The following is a 21,306-nucleotide window of genomic DNA, read 5'->3' as shown; positions in this document are numbered from 1 at the left end:
ACGACTAACCGATTCATGATTTATTAGAGATTTAATTATCGAATGGCGAATTCGGAAATAATCGCTTTAGTACATTAGGCAAGCAACTATGCAATAATAATATTAAAATAGCGGTCCAAATCGGCTGCCAGGCCACCGGGAACTGTCCTGGTTCTTCGGATGGCCAATCCGTGGACCACAGACACGCAGAACGTGCAGGATTCACATATATAGATTCACATATATTCACATAGGGCACAGGAGGGGCCCGCCAACCACACATATTGCCTTTTTGCGGCTTAATATTCACAGACACTAGTCCATATCGCGTTGATTCAAGTGTACTGACCTACTTTTGATTTATTCGTCCAAATGTGGCATATTCCGTCCGCGTTAGGCTATAGGAATTCCGTTTTTATGACTGGATTCTACGAACCAGTCTGTGTTTTCCGCATCGCGGAAATTATAGGGCCGTATGTCTCAGAGTAATCAGTGCAATTTGGGAAAGAAATCAATTAAATCTGTATGTGGATGTGTGTAAATATTCAAATGTAATCCCCTTTGTAATCGTTAACATTTTCATAAGTAACTAATTTAATTACACATTTTTTCTTAGTAACTGTAACTGATTACAGTTACATTTATTTTGTAATTAAATTACGTAACGCCGTTACATGTAACTAGTTACTCCCCAACACTGCTCCCGAGGTAGTACTTTTTCAAAGGTCCAGAACTTTTGGGGGCGGGACTTGGGCGCTAAACATGCTGATTGGTTGAGTTCACGCAGCATTGTGATTTCAACCACCATTTATTCGGATAATTTAAAAAATATTACTGTTATTGTGTCATGAAATGTGGGTTTAAAAGTATTTCAGGCAAGAATGTAGTTGTTTAAAACTAAAATCTGCGGTTTACTTATAAAGACAGCGCCTATTTAAAAATGTGTTTCGCCGATTTCGGAGACGATCAGCTCCACGCGATCAGCGGGCGCTCAGTGCTCATGTTTCCCGACGAGAGCAGTCTCGACTCGGCTAGTCCTTCTGACATTTGCCGCTGGCTCTGATGACAGGTATTCTTTTTTTAAAGGTCCGGAACTTTCGGGGGTGGGACTTGGGCGCTAAACATGCTGATTGGTTGAGTTCACGCAGCATTGTGATTTCAACCACCATTTATTCGGATAATTTAAAAAATATTACTGTTATTGTGTCATGAAATGTGGGTTTAAAAGTATTTCAGGCAAGAATGTAGTTGTTTAAAACTAAAATCTGCGGTTTACTTATAAAGACAGCGCCTATTTAAAAATGTGTTTCGCCGATTTCGGAGACGATCAGCTCCACGCGATCAGCGGGCGCTCAGTGCTCATGTTTCCCGACGAGAGCAGTCTCGACTCGGCTAGTCCTTCTGACATTTGCCGCTGGCTCTGATGACTCTGTAGTAGTTAAACTTAAAATATAATTCGTTTTGGGTAAATCTAACAGGCAATCTTTGGTGTTTATTCAATTAATCTATTAATCTATTATGTTCAAATGAAAATACAAAGAGGCAATACTGTTCGATATAATATTTCGTTTCATTGTAATGTAGGCTATATACACATTTCCCTGAACTACATTTCTGCGGCTATTAATATGTTTAAATGAAAACGAAATGAGGCAATGGTGTTTGATATCATATTTCGTCTTATTGTAAATATACAGTGAGGAAAATTGCATTAGCCAAGGCGAGCTGACTGACGTCATCGAGTACGCTGCTGTTTGCAGAATTACCGGACTTGCGTCGTCCCGTCCGCAGGAGTTCACACTCCCGAGTCGAACTCGCAAAGTCCGAACTACTAAGGATGCAAGTCCGAAATGTGCGTACTTTGTATTGAGAAACCAGTGCAGACCTACGTCACCAGACTATTTGCCTATTCGTCACGGTACTTTAGGCCGCGATGGAAACGCAGACAGCAACAGGTGTGGGGGAAAAAAGTTGCTGGGACAAATTGTTCCAGGTAATTTCGGGGGGAAAGCGGCTAGAGACAATGGTAGCTTTAGCAACATTAGCCTTACAGAGTGCCAAGAAGCTCTTACAGAAAGGCAGTTTGGAATACAAAATATGACGTGTGATACTTTGCATGGAGCTGATGTTCGCGCACGAAGCGTTGGTCTTTTTCAGAATCAATATATATCTAAATAGGACTTTACCGAGTTTTTCTGGGATATTTCCTTCGAAAATGTAACAACCACAGTGTCCTCAGTGGCTCAGATGGAAGGAGTCTATGGAGACCAGACAGGGCTGTACAGTGCGACATATATGTCGCATGTGCTACAAAAAAACTGGTCTGTGCGATGAATAAATTTACCACTGTAGCACGGGTGCGATACAATTTTGCATGTTCATAACACAGCCGCTTAATAGTGTGAAGTGATTTCGTTGTGCTTGTTTGTGTGTGTGAGATTGATTATACTTGGTAGTTAGGGGTGTGCGATATGACGATTTTTGAATGTCTCCACGATCTGCTTTTGAAGAAATATCGTTGTATCTGCTACAGCGCACATTCTAGCAGCTGCAGTTCTGGCGCCTTAGTCCGCCTCAATATAATGTACAAAGCCACATGCATTCACATCAGTTGTTTCTGCACTCTTCCATTTTTAGCAAATTAAGAAAACTTTGTCTAAAACAATTTTTGTGATGGTTTGTATTTTTTGTGCTCTGTATGGAACATTAGTGCCTGTTTAAGTGATGAACTCCATTACTTGTGTTTGTTTTCAGACATGATAACAGACGTTTTATACTTTTGCTACAACTTTTTGGCCTGTGCTACAAAACTTTCAACCTCTGTAGCACCAGTGCTATGTGAAAAAAAAGTTAACGTTACAGCCCTGCCAGAGTATGTGAGCGGAGCGGTGTGATTTTGACTGGAGGGAGGATCGGATTTTTTTGTAAAAGTCGGAGCGTCATGGTTTTCACTCGCTCCAAGAGCGCTTCACCACCACTCCATCACAAGTACAATTCATGCCAACGGCCCGTAATATAACTGCTTCATTCGCTCCAAGAGCGCTCCACCACCGCTCCATCACGAGTACAATTCATGCCAATGGCCCGTAATATAACTGCATATTTAGCAAGAATTCACGTTAAACATTTAGCTAGCTTGATAGAGAAGGATCACTCAAATCAGAAAGAATGTGAAGGCTATGATGACGGCAATGGACATGAGTGGAAAGTTATAGTTCTAAAGGAATTTGTTTGTTCCTTCTACCCAGCAGGCACCGGGCGTCTATGTAACATCAGGTTGACGTTGGACATGATGTCAGACAGACGTTGCATTTTGGTTGAAAATGAAAATCGGGTTGACGTAAATATTTGACGTCAATTTGACGTTGACTTAACATTGGATTTTGGTTACACAACCTAAAAACAACAAAATATATCAATGCTTGAAGAACCTTTTGAAGCACCTTTATTTTTAAGAGTGTAATAGGCTAATACTGACTAACCCCAGCAGGCACCAGATGTCTATGTAACGTCAGGTTGACGTTGGACATGACGTCAGACAGACGTTGCATTTTGGTTGAAAATGAAAATCGGGTTGACGTCAACATTTGACGTCAATTTGATGTTGACTTAACATTGGATTTTGGTTACACAACGTCAGCTGATGTCGGTATTGGACATCAATTTAACATTGACATTAGACGTTGAATTTACATTGAATTTTGGTCACCCGGCGTCGCAACCGAAATTTAACCAAATATCAACGTCTTATGTGCCTGCTAGGTAGATACTGAATATTTTCAGGTGAAAGCATGATTTAAACAAGTACAACACTTATTCACACGCAATCACTCTCTCAATAATGCATTCAAACAAATATAATCTTTCAGTGCTACTTCATCTGCATCCGATATCGAATGAGCAGAAATCTGTAAGAAATGCAGCGATCCGTAGGTAACTATGATGGTGGCAACTGACATGAGCAGGAAGTTATAGTTCTCAAGGAATTTGTACCTTCTAGATACTGAATATTTTCAGCTGAAAGCATGATTTAAACAAGTACTACAACACTTATTCACACACAATCGCTCTCTCAATGATGCATTCAAACAAATGTAATCTTACAGTACTACTTCATCTTAAATCTGTAAGAAATGCATCGATCCGTAAAATAGCTGACGAAAACGTAGTTATTTTCATCACAAACAAAATTTGCACTGCAAAAAGCAGCAATTATACCTTTTAATGCTGACAACCATGTTATTAGCTTATGTGGTAGGAAAACAGTTTGCACACTATGTTCCAGCCACTTTGAAACGCTCCTGTTATTTTGTTTATTCCTTGGTGCATCCCAAAACACAACAGTTGTAATGCCTCTTTTACGCTGACATTGTATCTCCACTCCATCAGCTACAGCAGGAAAACAGTAAAGGCGGACTGCTGCTTCTCACTCAGGGCTGTGTTTATGCTAATAGGGCAGAGAATATCACAAATGTGCGGGACTTTTTCCCTACAATGACGTGTACGTAGGGAGAAATCTGGAATCACTTGTTCAGAGAGACTGTTTATGATTTATTGGGATTATAAAAAATGAGTGGGTGGATTTTTGCCATTATAGGCTGGTTGTTTTCACACACTGCAGCCAAACAATTGTGTTCAGACACTTTTGCATATTTCAAACACCATTTTTTTTGCATAATAGGGCCTCTTTAACCTCTTACTTCGCTATATTACAATTAAATCCTAATCTGACAAACTTTATATCGTTGTTAAAAATTATGTAGGAAAAGTAATAGATTAATTTATGACAAGAGTGCACCTCAAAAATCTATATCATAACAGGAGTTCTGACCTTTGTCACAAAAAGTCTTCTTCATTGCCTTTTTCTCTATCACACTTTAGAAATCATCAGTAATTATATATCAATTGAAAACTTAAAATCTCAAAATTCATCCTTTGAAAACCATTTTAAAATCAGACATTTCATTACCATGAAAATGGTACATTAAAATCATGTTACAAAATGTTTTCATTCGTGAATTATACAAATTTAAGTTTAGATAGTGCACTTTCACGTCTATGTTCAAAAATGTGAGTGACAGTTAAGGGGTTAAAAGTTAAAAATGAACAATTTATAAGTGTTTTGTTATATACAGTACTGTTCAAATGTTTAGGGTCAGTAAGATTTTTTTAAAGAAATTAGTAAGGACAAATTACATAGATAATAAATGAAAATAGTGATAAAAATACACTGTAAAAGGCGATCAGTTGACTTTACTTTAAAAAACTGAGGAAACCCATTGCCTTAATTATTAAGTAAATGAAATTCATAATTAAAAGAAAAACGTTAAGTGAACTTGACAATTCTGAGTTACATTAACAAATAAACAAAATAAAATGTTGTGGTCACTTTTTATTTTTAAGTTGGACTAACTTAAATTCATTAAATTGCAATTACTTAAAAGTGTGAATCTACTTAACTTAAAATTAACAAGTTAATCTGAGTTCTGTCTACTTACTTAAATTGAAAAAACCTGTTGCCTTGAAAAAATTAAGTAACCACAACTTACTGTATTTGTGTAATTACAATTCACCTGAGACTGATTTGATGTAATCTTATTTTACTGATTTCTTTCAAAATGAAAATTGAAGGCTACTAATACAATTCTCAAAAATACAAAATTGTTCAAAACAGACTGCACACAAACATTTCTATGAAGAATTGTCAAAAACAAGTCAACTCGCCCTTATTTATATATAGCACTTCATACAATACAGATTGTGTCAAAGCAGCTTTACATTGTTAAACAGGAATATAGTGTCAATAATGCAAACAAAATTCAGTTACGCAGTAAAGCAGCTCTAAAAAGAGGACAAAAGTAAACAGTCAATATATAAGTTAAAGTCAGTTCATCGTTGATTCAGTGATGTCATCATCATCCAGCTCAGTTCAGTTCTATTCAAATAGTGTCTCTGCAATCAAGTCGTTAATATTCCCAAAAATTAAGTGTCCCTAAATAAGCAAGCCAAAGGTGACAGAAATGGAGAAAAAAAACCTTGGTAGAAACCAGGCTCAGTCAGGGGGGCAGTTCTCCTCTGGCTAGATGAACCAACATGGTGGTTTTCATCGTGGTCTTTGCTGAGGTTTTGTGCCAATGGCCCTATTGATGAGGTCTTCACTGGGGATCATCTAGTTGACATGGTCTCTGCTGAAATTCAGGGCTATAGAGTTGTCTCCACCATCTGGACTGGATCCGGGTGACTGCAGTGACCCTCTGATCTGGATACAGACTGGGTCCGGGTGGCTACGGTGACCTCGGAATAAGTATGAAACAGACTAATATTAGTATAGATGCCATACTTCTTATGATGTAACAAGTACATCAGGTGTTATTGACATTGTTATTGTTAGTGAACACCTTCAGAATAAGACGTGGCCTTTTTGTGACTAATTTAACAGACACTTCAAACATTACAATTACACGACCTTTTCTTTATATATTGCAAGACTGTCCAAGTAAATAACTTACCACAATTCGACCACACGAAAGAAGAATGCATAATCCATTAAATAGTCCCACGCTGACACTTCTGCTTAAGCGTGTTCTTAGCATATGCCTGAAATAATATGAGGGCCATTAACACAAAATGGTTAACTAGCTAAATCACATGTCCTGATCCCATCCCACCCTTGTAGGTTATATTTTGTAAATATTCACTCAGTATGTGACAATGTACATCCAGTTGGTCTTTATCACAAAATACCCAATGAGCAAAAGTACGTCCAAAAGACGTCTTTTCAACATCATTGTCGCACGTTGAAATGACCTCCCCTGAGGACATCTTTTTATGACATCTTCTTAACGTCTTATATTGACGTCCACATGACTTCTCTAGAAGGTTAAAATTTAGTTCAGATGTAGTCCTTGTGGATGTATTTTCAACATCTTCTAGGGATAACCGTAGTCTCATTTAGACACCATTTATACTGCTTGACAAAATGAACACTCTTAGGCTCCATTCAATTAAAACTCATGCAAATCAACTCACAGACACAGTGTGTTTGTATAAAAATCAAGAAAAAGAAACTTCACTTATCATACAGTGAATAACAATTAGCAAACAACAAACAATTTAGTTTGGTAAGGTCCATACAGAACACTACTAGTCAAAAGTTTTTTTAACAGTAAAGTCTGTTTTTTTTTTTTCTAGTTTTTTAAAGAAGTCTCTTCTGCCCACCAAATATTTCAAAAATATTTAAATATTTTTATATATTTATAAATATATATTTATAAATATTTCAAAATTGTTTTTGTTGTACTTTGGATCAAATAAATAAATGCAAGCTTGGTGAATAGAAGAGACTTCTTTAAAAAAAAAAGAGACTTTAAAAAAAAAAAATCTTACTGTTCAAAAACTTTTGACTGTGTATGTGTATGTTCACCTGTTGGAGCTGAATTGGGGGGGGGGAAATTTCTAATTCATTTTTATTTCAACTGCAATTAACCAAATACATTTCTGGTACATTCAAAGATGGTACATACATTATTCATGCAATAGTCAAGTGTTTACGTACCTGAATAATATCTGCATGCACAATAATGAAAAGTACACACATAAGGGCCTCCATATACAGCAGAGTCTGCTGTGGCAGGTGGAGCTGGAACTGACTTCAGTCCAGAGGTTGTAGCAACATCTGTCTTCACAAACTGCCCTGAAACACAATTGTAATATAAACGATTATTATAAATATAAATATAGATTCACAATGCTCATTTTGTCTTCTGTCAGACTTATATTTAATCTTTACTGAATCGTTTCAGTGTACTTTTTTAAATTATTTAAAAATTTGAAATGCCTCTCACATAATCGCGTGAGCTATTCTACGACAAAGTCTAATGTATTTTACTACTAGAACAAACACTTCACACCCGATAAAGTTTTGAAAATATTAAATATATTATTGTAAAGTTACGTGTTTTAGTGACCAATTTAAACAACTAAAAGGGATAAACATACATTTACCTCAGACTGTACCACCTCATGAGCAAAGTAACCCACAGGGATATGTAAAATAACAAAGAGGGAATTATTGGTGGTATTATCTTTAGTCTTTGGTAATATACAGAATTAATATCTTCCGTCATCGCCGTTTCTTGCACCATCATGTTTAACTTAAGTTACGTCCCTTCAGAATGAGACAAGTTAATTTCGCGGGTAATTTCAAAGGGTTTATATTGCTTCAATTACCACCTGACAACACTTTAAACATTACCATTACAGTGTTGTTGCTTACATATTTATAGACTGTGTAAGTAAATAACTTACCGCAGTTTGACAATACGAAAAAAGCACGCAAAAGTCTTTTGAAAATGCCCACGGTGGCACAAGTGCTCGTGCTCGCATGCGTCTGTCGGAAGCGCATCTCCGTATTTGCCGGCAACCCGCCAAAATAAATCTGATTTTAAGTTTGAAAATTATGAAAATTCATATTAAAAAAAGAAGTACATATTAGCATTTTATTTGTAAGTTTACTATATAATAAGTGTATTTGTATTTAATACTCCCTTTTTATTTTAAAATATTTAAAATGATTTATAATAGTATTATCACACTTTATTATTTTATTAAAAAAAAAACGAACTAACTAAAAGTGCAATAATATTATCTCTATTATTTATTTATTATTTATAATTGTATATATTTATTTATTTAATGGGTCACACTATGTTAGTGTGACGACCAAACCAAATCTCCAGGTTCTCTTATGAGAACCAGGCTGAAAATCTTATGTGCACCTCTGTCTATAACATGCACAAAGGAGCCACATGTTCGACCTTTTCATTGAACACAACGAAATATTATATGGAATAAAGCTGCACTTGGGTTCTTAAACTCGACTTCAGTGGACTGATTGTTACAATAGACAATGCAGGATTATTAGCGACATTCGCTGACTGCCTGTTGTCACGTTTTTTTCTGTTGTGTGATCGGCTGTCAATAAATAACACTTTCAGCTTCCATGATGTCTTTATAGTATTTGCATCCATTGCTGTTCTACAGAACTAAATACTCTCAATATATGGGAAAAGTCTCAGTGTTTTGAAAAGAGCAAGAAAAAGGACGAGAACCTTTTTTTTTTTTTTTTACAGTTTTATCCCCAGTGGTAATTATTTTATTAAGATGTCTTTCAAATAGGTGAAGGACTGAAGTTTTAAACTTGCTCAGCACTTTTAGATGCTTACACGCATGAATGCCCACACATACTTCAAATGAATTGACCCGTGCACACACTGAGCCCACACTGTAGCTGGCTGGAAGGTGCAGGAATAATTTTGGGATCTAACCTTTCCATGTTGTCATCTCATCAACAAAGGTGCTTATTTGCATAGTTCAAGAATGGCGAAAAACTTTCTAATTGTTACTCTGGATGTTCGTCTTTGTAGCAGCCCTGCTTTGTGCTTCACCCAGTGCCTCACATATGCTTTAGTGGGCTCAACAACCACATGGTTGCGTGATGTTTTCATTGACAGAGCAACTCAAAAATAGTCATTTATGATGCTGATATAATTTTCAAATAGGAATGCTATGTAAGAAATCCCACTACTTGCATGAGCCCCAGGCTAACTGTCATTAATCATATGAAATGCCTTGAGTTGCATAAGATTCATTTTGTGCTAAAATATAATTTAATTGTTTCCTCATTCAAAACTAACATTTTACACGCTGTTTCTTCTCTTGAGTAACATCTGAAATGCTTGCACACAACTTTTAGTTGCAATGTCAAACTATTATCTTCTCAAAAGTTGTAAGTTTTTAGCGTGAATGTTTTTTAGTAACATTGCATAAATTTATGTGCGTTTTGTCCAGAGCTCTCCATCTGGAGCAGCTCAGGATCTCCCAGCGATGTTTCCAGTGGCGGCTCGTCGGGGGAGGCACAGCTTCCCCATAATTATGAGGTGAACATGGGAGGAGGACGATTTAATGTTAATAAAATTCACAATTCATTTCAGTTAATGTCTCAGAATGTGTATTTTTAGTTTGTAATTTCACAGTTGTAATATCATAACGTGAAAGCGCCGCTTTTCTATCGCGAATGTGCCGAATCTGCTGATGTAATTACAACCGCTAATGATAGAGAAGGGAGGGGGAGGCCAGGGGAGAGGTGAGCTCTCGTGCCTCCGTTGGTAAAAAAAATTAGCCAATCAGCATCGAGTGTTCACTTTCAGTGTTGAGAAAAGAACCCTGGCAAGGGAGGCTAGCCTGTCTTCTGATATCAAACAATCATCACAGAGACGTAAATTACGTGATATTAGTTTGAACTCTGTCCCCCCTTCCCTGATGACTCTGATCCGGACGAAAGCACTGACGCCTTGTCTGGATCACATCCCTTAGGTCTTGCCTACCTCCCTTTGACCCATGATTCTTCCTACCCCTACCCGCAGGCGGAGGAGGAGCGCAAGTTTTTTTTTTTTTACTGTTTTATCCCCAGTGATAATTATTTTATTAAGATGTCTTTCAAATAGGTGAAGGACTGAAGTTTTAAACTTGCTCAGCACTTTTAGATGCTTACACGCATGAATGCCCACACATACTTCAAATGAATTGACCCGTGCACACACTGAGCCCACACTGTAGCTGGCTGGAAGGTGCAGGAATAATTTTGGGATCTAACCTTTCCATGTTGTCATCTCATCAACAAAGGTGCTTATTTGCATAGTTCAAGAATGGCGAAAAACGTTCTCATTGTTACTCTGGATGTTCATCTTTGTAGCAGCCCTGCTTTGTGCTTCACCCAGTGCCTCAGATTTACCAAGCTGTCATTCAAACAGTATATATACAAAGTTAGGGAAAACAGCCTAAGCTGGATATAGGCTACAGCAGTTGGCTTAATTAAATGGCGCAACAGGCAGCTCTCTTTTAACACAGACTTTTAAGAAGGGATGGATGTTTGCTTCAAGTGATAGGCCAGGTAAGTGAAATTATATTATCTTGCTGTATGTATGTCGTTTTCTTTGCGTTTTCTGACTAAAAGCAACCAAAAAGCCATTTTAAAGTGGTTAAGCAAATAATAATAATAATAATAATAATTAGCAGGGATCCCAGACCAATACAATTAGTGTGCCTCCTCTATTTTAAAACCCACGAGCCGCCACTGGATGTTTCATCAGAGGTCTTCACTAGAAGGATTTAATCAGGATCGCTCTGAGGGTGTTCTGTGTCTCTGTCCCCCCTTCCCTGATGACTCTGATCCGGACGAAAGCACTGACGCCTTGTCTGGATCACATCCCTTAGGTCTTGCCTACCTCCCTTTGACCCATGATTCTTCCTACCCCTACCCGCAGGCGGAGGAGGAGCGCAAGTTTTTTTTTTTTTACTGTTTTATCCCCAGTGATAATTATTTTATTAAGATGTCTTTCAAATAGGTGAAGGACTGAAGTTTTAAACTTGCTCAGCACTTTTAGATGCTTACACGCATGAATGCCCACACATACTTCAAATGAATTGACCCGTGCACACACTGAGCCCACACTGTAGCTGGCTGGAAGGTGCAGGAATAATTTTGGGATCTAACCTTTCCATGTTGTCATCTCATCAACAAAGGTGCTTATTTGCATAGTTCAAGAATGGCGAAAAACGTTCTCATTGTTACTCTGGATGTTCATCTTTGTAGCAGCCCTGCTTTGTGCTTCACCCAGTGCCTCACATATGCTTTAGTGGGCTCAACAACCACATGGTTGCGTGATGTTTTCATTGACAGAGCAACTCAAAAATAGTCATTTATGATGCTGATATAATTTTCAAATAGGAATGCTATGTAAGAAATCCCACTACTTGCATGAGCCCCAGGCTAACTGTCATTAATCATATGAAATGCCTTGAGTTGCATAAGATTCATTTTCTGATGACCTATTTGTTTAACCTTTAGTCCTTTCTCTTGGGTCATTATTGCTTTGTTTTTAAAAAAAAACAAAAAAACACCTTGCACACAGCACACACATACACACGCCAGTGCTGGGTGGATGTTTTGAAATAAGGGCCACATTTAATTAATATTTTTACTTTTCTGTTCTGTAAATTCTGTTCCTGCGGTCCTCTGTATTATCGTTCCGAAACCGGTTTGCCTAGAAAAAATACCGGTTAAAAATTTTTTTTGTACCTTTTTCTTTGCCAATAATAACAATAATAGCCTAATAATAAAGTACAGCATTTTCTACTCAAAAAAGAAAAAAGAAAAAAAACGGGAAGAGATGGAGATCTTGTATCTTAACCCGCTGCGCTTAGTCACAGCCAATACACTCTTAAAAATAAAGGTGCTTCAAAAGGTTCTTCAAGCGATGCCATAGAAGAACCATTTTTGGTTCCACAAAGAACCATTCAGTCAAAGATTCTTTAAAGAACCATCTCTTTCTTGCGTTTTTGTAATCTGAAGAACCTTATTTCGCCACAAAGAACCTTTTGTGAAACAGAAAGGTTCTTCAGATGTTAAAGGTTCTTTATGGAACCATTTAGACAAAAGGGTTCTTCTATGGCATCGTGAAGCACCTTTATTTTTAAGAGTGTACAGCATCATCTTTTCTAGATTTCGGCCAGATTATAGGATACTAAACAAAAGCAAAAAAATCTGTTAATGCTTTAAAGACATTCAAGTATTTTTTAAAGATATTTAAAAATGTTTGCTACATTGTTAAAAAAAAAAGCTACTCATAGGCCTATAAAATTGCGTTTTGAGAGGGAAAAAAACAAGTTGAGTAGGCTCACGTCACATTTTATTATTAGGCTACATTCAGAAATAATGTGCTAATGTACATAGGCTATCTATGATAAACACAGTAATTAGTTTGCATCTCTCCACAACAAATCCTCTAAAGCTAAGGCTATGCGTATAAAGGCTATAAAAACATCAATCCAAAAACAAATTAATAAGGTGAAACTGATGCCTACCTCTCTTATTCGGTCCGAATCCAAATGTTTCCATATTCGACGTAACTGGATGCTAAAATATTATTTATTATGTAATAGGCTTTGTACTTCACTCACATCGACATCATCCTTCACATCGGCTATATCAACACAGTGAGGCGGTGGTCACGCTGAATGCAACAGATTGTACAACGGAGCAGTGCAACTTTTTATATGTTTCTTTAACTGTATTTTATTTTGATAATGAACAGGCTGCAATGTTGCAAAATATGTTGTGTCTGTGTGAGCGTGAGGCGCTGGCGCGATATGGTCATACCAAAGCTGGCTGGTTATACAGATAGAAGCAAAACATCATTCAAAACTGTCAAGATTTGCAAAATAAATAAAACTGTAAAATAAATAAAACTGTAAAACTTTTGCAAAATAAAGAAAACTATTTTCTGCTGTCTCATTTTCCTTTCTGTGAACTTTGGATCGCGTAACAATGAACCGAACTAAGCACTTTTTTTTTCTTTCGTTTTGTTAATCTGTCAATGATTTAAGTGAAATACATTTCGTGTATAGGCCAATATTGGTTATTCCTTTTATGTAAGCCTACAGGTTTATTCTGTTTTCTCCGTTCACAGAAGCGCTGCAAGTGCGTGTGATCTGTTGAATCGGATAAACTCTAACGCCGGGGCATTGCCATTGCGACTTACCTATGATGAGTTCACAGCTGAGCGCGTCTCAGCTTCACATTTGCATAGGCCGTACTACTTGAATTCGTGATTGGTTGACAGCAAACTTCAAATATTAAATGGAACGATAAAATAAAGTTATTAACCGGTTAATGGCCATTTCAATTTTTCGATTCTGTTCGGAACTATAAAATTTGATTTCGTTTGATTCCGTTTTTCTGGTTCTGTTCCTGTCAAAATTTCATACGTTTTCATTTTCGTTCCTTGAACAGGTTCAGAGCCCTGTTGCCAAGTGTCAAGTTGTCAGAGATTTAACAATCATAAATACTAATGTTAACAGAAAAATGTGCAAAGGACGCCTTGGAGATGCAAACAGTGTAAATAAGGTGTTTTTTCCTGTTTTTCTTATAATTAAGTTAACATTGGCCGGCCGGATATCACACTATTTAGCTGTTGAAATCGGAGATTCACATTGGAGTCCATTTGGCATGCTTCTGTTTTTCAAATAAAACCAAGTAATCCACACATAATATGAAATCAGCAGATGCTAGGGCTTGCATAGTCTAGTCGAGTGATCGACTACTTCAACCACTAGTCGGCGCTGTCGGAAGCAATCGACTACTCGAGCATGCATTAACCATAATGCATGCACAGAGTTTGCAAGTACGACGTGAATTTTAGGATTACAATATTGCGTGTAGCTGTTACTTTCTATGACTTTATCTATGTTGCATGTCAAATTAAAATATGTAATGTAGTAATAGGGGTGTGCCCGAAGCCGAATACCTTATTCAGAATGGCACGGATAATGGCTTCAAAAAAGTATAACGGACAAGGAATAATTCTACCCGAATATTCGGCTGAGGCTGGCACAGTCTGGTGTTTGCTAGATAGAAATGAATGAAGGTCAATATCATAAATAATGACTGATTAGACACTTGCATTTTGTAAGATTACTGGCTGGTTTTGGGAATGGAACGAACTAAACTCCACTAACCTCTTCAGCTCTGCTGCATATTTTGGATTTTTTACTGATTTTGGTATACCTGGATTTAAAAGAGCACCCTACTCGCATACATTGGAGTAAATTGATAAAAAAAACACGAGTGGAATAATTAATATTTTTTATTGTATTTTTTCATAATTTTATGATAAATAAAAAATTTAAAAAATGTTTTTACATTTTTTTATTAACTTTGTATTTGAAAGTCTGTTATTTAAATAGCCACTCTAAAGAGCCATTTGTGTGTTCCATAAATTACAGAGGTTGCCGAATCTCAAATTATTTTTTTGATTGGTCAAAGTTATTAGAGAACAATTCAGGTTTTTCCATGGGTGCTCAGCCATTCTTGTTGGTTGTTAGGGGATCAGTGCCTGTGTGTGACTTTCCAGGAAGTTGTTTTTCAGCAAGTGCGGATGAAGTGACAAATCTGAGTTGTTAACTTAACCCGAGACCAATAAATCACCTGTGCACCTAATCACTTCTGGAAACATCACAGGACACACATGCAAACACACACTGTCACCTCACCTACAAACCTGTTACACTTCTCACATCGCCTTACACATAGACTCAGAATGTGTTTACAGCCTAATGAAGGACCCTAAAATCTTCAGTTTCTTGAGTTCACCTGTAAGGGAATGATGGCAATCTGGATCTGTGGTTAAGAATGTAGTCCATTGAGGTTCTGAAAACCTCAAAGAAGGTTGGGAAAATTCAGAATTATTATTATTTTTTTATTTATTTCTGTGCTATGCAGTCCTTCAACTTCAAGGCTTTTTATTTATTTATGGGTCATTCCTGGGATTCGGTAGCATTTCAACTTGGAATATACATTTTTTTCAACTACATATGATTCATTTTTTAAAATACCCCACATCATTAGGCACATATCAAACCTCCAAAACATCATGTTTTCCCACCCTCGGCATTAAAGGCCTTTTATTATTTTCAGTTTTTTTTTTTTTTTTCCAGGTTTATACACCTTTTTTTCTCAACTGGACAAAATGGAATTTGTTCAAAAAGGAATTTACACAGAACGTGTTATAAAACAAACATCTACCTACTGCTCATGTGTCCCTGATAACATTTTAATGATAACAAATGCAACATTTATCATAATTTTCACATTTTATAGGACTGAAGCTAAAATACAAAAATTGTGTGTCTATGGTCTTATTTTTGTAAAAAATATTTTTATTTTGGAAGTTTAAACTTTGACAAGCATCATACATCAGAAATTGAAAGGACACCAGAAAGAAGGACAATGTATTGAAGGCAATGTATCCCTTCAAATGTGTTACAGTCTTCAACCCCGTCACACCTTGTCACATTAATATTTTTGAAAAAATACAGGGAAGACAATTAAGAATGAAAACATTTCTTGCTGATCACTATCTGACATGTTAAGGACTAAAACAATAAAATTGCGGTTTTAGTTAAGTGGACATATTACATCAAAAATTCTAGTTATAACAGAAATATTGTGATTTTGATAGTTGTCATGATTTTGGTAAGTATATATTTACTGAAACCATGACTATTTTATATATATATTTTTTTTAATTAAAATTATTAATAAATGAAGTAAATAACTCAACACTGTCACAAGTTTACAACTCCGTAACAATGAGAAATGCGTATATTTGTGACGGGGTTGTGGTTTTTCACTCAAAATGGCCACTGCTCCTCATGTTGTGTAGGAGAGTAGATCATATATGGCAGCAATAAAATAAGTACATTGTGTATACTTATTAAAATAAAATGTTGAAAAAGAATCATCTTCCATCTTAATTTTATGCGACGGGGTTGAGATGTTAAGCTGGGCAGTACCCTCCCTGACTATAATATGCCTCACAAATATGAATAAAAAGTGTGATACTGTTGACTATTTTCTGCATCCCCATTAAAGAGGCCTGAATGATGTCATTTCTGGTAAATGATGTCACATAAGTGTGGAGACTAAATTATTATGGGCATAGAATGGTTAGTGTGATAGGGTTGAGTGCAGGGACATAACTTTAAAGTCTGTTTTTTTATCAAATATCTTGCTTTTGTTTTTAGAAAAAAAAATGTTCAGAAGAAAGGAACACAAATAAATGCTTACATTATTGCCAAAAATCACAGACACTGTGCACATTTTGTTAATACTTTTCTAAGTAAAACTCAGTGAAGTGCCTCAGGGACATGACAGAATGCTTGGTTTAAGATAGATATAAGACATTATTAAAAAATATTAAATTTAATAATTATGTTTATTCATTAATAATGGGCATACCAAAGTATTGTGAAAAGCTTCTAAAAATTCAATTTGGTGAACCACCAAAGAGAGAAACTCTGGGGGACTGAAATATTAATGAATCCCACGAATGACCCTTATATATATATTATTTTTAATTTATTTATTATTTGTTTGTTTGCTTGTCCTGACAAACTTCCTTTAAATTTCAAATTCAGGAATTTAATTGGAATTTAAATGGCATTCTCAATTTAATCCTAATTTGTGCACAACTCTGCCGCAATGTTTTACATGTAATGAATATTTGTTAAATGGACAGTTCACTCAAAAATGAACATTCTGTCACCACTTTGTGTGATATTCATGCTTCAGTGGACTGCATACGTGTAGCATGAATGCATACCTGAAGACCTAAAAATTAATTTAGCACATTTTAATGTAATGAAATCAGGCTGACCCAGTCATATAAATTTATAACTTAATACTTGCATAACATGTAATTTTCTTAATTTACTTGAATAAATTTAAATGTTACCATATGAAACAGCTGATGTTACCTGATGTCTTTTTTTATTAGTAGAATATCCAAGCTGATTTGTCTTGTACATTGAAAGTGGAGGGAGACCAGGTTTTGTCAAGCTCCACAAAAAGACATAAAAGCACAATAAAAGCATCATAAAAGTAGTTATTATGTGTGACCTGTGTACTATATTTCAATTCTTCTGAAGTCATACAATAGATTTTTGTGTGGAACAGAAATGGAAAGTTATTATTCACTGAAAATTTTGTCTTAAATCTTGCTGGACAGCTGTGGTCACTGAAAGAAAGAAAGAAAAAGAAAGAAAGAAAGAAAAACAGTAACCAATGTTTAGCGCAACAGTCAGAGACAGAGAGAAAAAGAAAGGGAGGGAGAGAAGTGAAAGAGAGGGCATGTATGTGAGTGTTTGTTATGTGTGTTCGTCCTTGTGTGTAACCTTGACATCTCATGTCATTATAGTTATTATGTCTATACTCTGTGTCCAATCAACTACTTGGTTGTGGTGCAGTTGTCTTTTCACAAACACACACACACACACACACACACACACACACACACACACACACACACACAAACTTGTCCCCGCTCAGTCTTAACTTCATACTCCCTGTCTCTACCTTCATCAGTAATAATAACACACACAGACATGAAGAATTTCAGTCAGGTTTCAGGCCCCACCATAGCACAGAAACTGCACTTGTTAAAATTACAAATGACTTGCTTCTTGCGTCATGCTTTGACACAATCTGTATTGTTAAAAGCGCTATATAAATAAAGGTGACTTGACTTGACTTGACAGACACTCTCTCTGTGTTATATTTAGGCGTCATTAACATCCCTGTTAAAATGTGAGCTCAGATCACAAGAGCTGATAAGGCAGAGAACCATAATACTTTAAACATCTACATTTCGTCAGTATCGCAACACTGTCACTGACATCGATGTGATGAACATTTGGTCATCATTTACTCAAACTCATGTCGTTCCAAACCGTTCTCTCTACTGTGGAACACAAAAGAAGGTATTTCAAAGAATGTTTCAGTTGTACAGTGAAAGTGGCAGTGCTGAACGAAGTACACAAATCAAGTACTTGAGTACAGATATGTGTAATAAAATAATACTCCAGTAAGGTATGAAGAACTCATTTTCAATTTTACTTGAGTGAAAGTACTAAAGTAATTGATTTTTAATGCACAAAAAAAATATATATTTTGTAATTTTACTGGTGTGAAAAAGTGTTGGCCCCCTTCCTGATTTCTTATTTTAGTTTTGGATTTTGTTTTCCCTTAATAATAAAAACCTTCATTTAAAAACTGCATGTTGTGTTCACTTGTGTTATCTTTTACTAATATTTAAATTTGTTTGATGATCTGAAACATTAAAGTGTGACAAACATGCAAAAAAATAAGAAATCAGGAAGGGGGCCAACACTTTTTCACACCACTGTATATAGACTACTTATATAAATTAATTTTATATTATATATTTTATATAATTCTATTGCTCAAAATACCTAGGATTTTCTCAGAATAACCACTATATGGAGTCAAGATACATTTGACAAGAGTGATGTAGAAGTATTCACCGTGAAGCTTACACTTGTATGTACCTGAGAGAAAATGGCTTTTACCATAAGTGATCTAATTTTCAGCAGTAAGAAAAAAAAGTGTTTTAAAGCTTGTTCTTTTGCAGAACATCACAGATATATATGATATTAGAATAAGGCCTGTTGTTAGGGATTACATGTTATTTAAGGAATATATCATTATATTTTCATAATGATATATTTTTTTTCAAACCTGGTCTGTGTAGTTACCATGTTCTGAACATCACATAATTCGTTTTTCCATGAAGTGTAATATATATATAGGTGGATGAATAAAAATATTTGAACATTATATTTAAAAATTATTTCACCTAACCTTAGTAGCTAATTAGCTAGACAGTTAGCATCACCTTTTAGTATTTCAAAAATGTAATTTGGGTGTTGTTAAGTTATGTCTAATCTACAGTAATGAGGAAGACTAAAGAACTTGTCAGTGGAAATAGTAAGTGAGAGCAAACCAACACAATTTGAATCCCAGGTGAGAGCGTGTGTGGTGTGACTGCTCTGGCTCAGAACCTCAGTGGAACTGTATTTTTAGCCCAAGTGACCTTCTTAAGCACGGCGTTGCATGAGGTCAAAGCAATAGCTGCCATAACGCTGATAGTGAGAGACACCCAAACCCTGCGATTGATATAGCTTCTTTTGAAAGTGCCACAGCTGGCAGGTCAGTAGTGTAAGTGAAACAACCAAAACACCTCCAAAGAATGCCAAGACTCCCATACGGCATTAGAGTGATTTTACCCATATCCAGGCCTAACTGGAATCGGCACAGAATTCCACAGAAATCATCAGATTTCTGGAAAATTCCAGTGTTGTAATTTACAAAAGTTCCCACACATGTTTGTTTATTCATTATTTAATTGTAAATTAAGAAAATATTATTAAAAACCTCTTTTCTTGTTTAAATTTAATGAAAAAAAAAACACTAGGGGACAACAAAGTTTTATACTGTAGATGTTTTTTTATAAATCTCTCATACCAATGCAGACATGTTTTCAAGTTGAAGTGAACGGTCATTTTCCCATTATTTATTTCCTGCCATTATTATTAGACGGCCATCTTTCCATTCTTCCATTCATCTACGGGTTGATCTTTCGTTTGTCATCAAGCACACAGATCGTTAGACTCTCAGAAATGTCATGAACCAGCAGCACCCAACCGTGTGTATGTAAGGAAAAAACAGGTGAAAACAGAGAGAAAATAGAAAACAAAGGTGACAATGAGATTTCTTTTTTTTTCCTTTTTTTTATGTAGGTCTGGATGTCACAATGTATTGCCTGAGTTATCTATTTCTTTATTTGAAAACAGAGAGAGAAAATAGAAAACAAAGGTGACAATGAGATTTTCTTTTTTTTTTAAATGTAGGTCTGGACTGTCACAATGTATTGCCTGAGTTCTCTATTTCTTTATTTTACTCTTTCTTTTACAAAAAGTTATTATAATGTACAACATTTGACCACTTCTTTTTGACAGCCAAGAAAATATCAGAAATATGCCCTTGTCCTAATCGCAGTCATTTCGTTCACTTTTCCTTTCTCACTGCGTGTGGTGACAGAATTGGCTGCCATCATCAGAACAGAATAATCATGCTGAATGACTCTCTTTAACTCAGAATCTTTCCATCGTTCCTCAAGGAATGAAGCAGTTATTACCCTTCATTAGAGACCTGGCACTTGCATTAGGATAATGTCACCTCTACTTACTACCATCATTTTACCAAATGACACACACAGGCACATGCACCTGCTTTCAGTTGTGCATTTTCATAGGAATGTTATCACTGAGTGCTGGACCTGCACATTTCTAATTTAGCAGGCTCTCACACTTGACAACCGATGTAAAACTTCAGAGAAATTCAGCTACAACCTACACTATTTTTATTCTGCTCGATCAACTGAATGTACACATGCGCGCCCATTACTGCTACATTTCTGTGTTTGTTTGGATGAAAGCTGGTATGCATGTTCTGTTCAAATTACTGATAATGAACCTCATATTTTTCTTCACAATTGACATTACAGTGGAAGGACAAGTTCCATGTTTGTAGCATATTTGTTTTCTTCTGCAGATATAACAGAGAACAGAACATTTATGTCAGTGTTTTGTCATGCCATTAGTTTATGCTGTGTTTTTATTTTTAGGTTTGATGGAGGGAGGAGTGACGTTTTCCCAATGGAGTTTTTCCTTCCTCCACAAAGGATGTGCCTAATCTGCTCAGACGAAGCATCTGGATGTCACTATGGAGCCCTCACTTGTGGAAGTTGCAAAGTGTTCTTTAAGAGAGCTGCTGAGGGTAACATAAACACACTCATTATAACAAAAGTCTGGCTTCGGATTGTATTAACGGCTAAATATATTCACCAT

At 36.1% G+C, this 21,306-nt stretch overlaps 1 protein-coding gene across 1 annotated transcript in view; it reads left to right on the top strand.

Annotated features, from left to right (window-relative positions):
- Positions 1-21,306, top strand: part of LOC107700917 (androgen receptor-like) — a 105,912-nt gene that overhangs the window by 23,943 nt on the left and 60,663 nt on the right. Inside the window, exon 2 of the mRNA XM_016502769.1 lies at positions 21,084-21,235. Within this exon, the coding sequence (XP_016358255.1) occupies positions 21,084-21,235 (152 nt within the window). The remainder of the gene's footprint in view (positions 1-21,083; positions 21,236-21,306) is intronic.

Source organism: Sinocyclocheilus anshuiensis, unplaced genomic scaffold (genome assembly GCF_001515605.1).
Source record: "Sinocyclocheilus anshuiensis isolate Anshui unplaced genomic scaffold, SAMN03320099.WGS_v1.1 scaffold438, whole genome shotgun sequence".
In the NCBI taxonomy this organism is placed as follows: domain Eukaryota; kingdom Metazoa; phylum Chordata; class Actinopteri; order Cypriniformes; family Cyprinidae; genus Sinocyclocheilus; species Sinocyclocheilus anshuiensis.
This window is presented reverse-complemented; position numbering and strand designations above follow the sequence as displayed.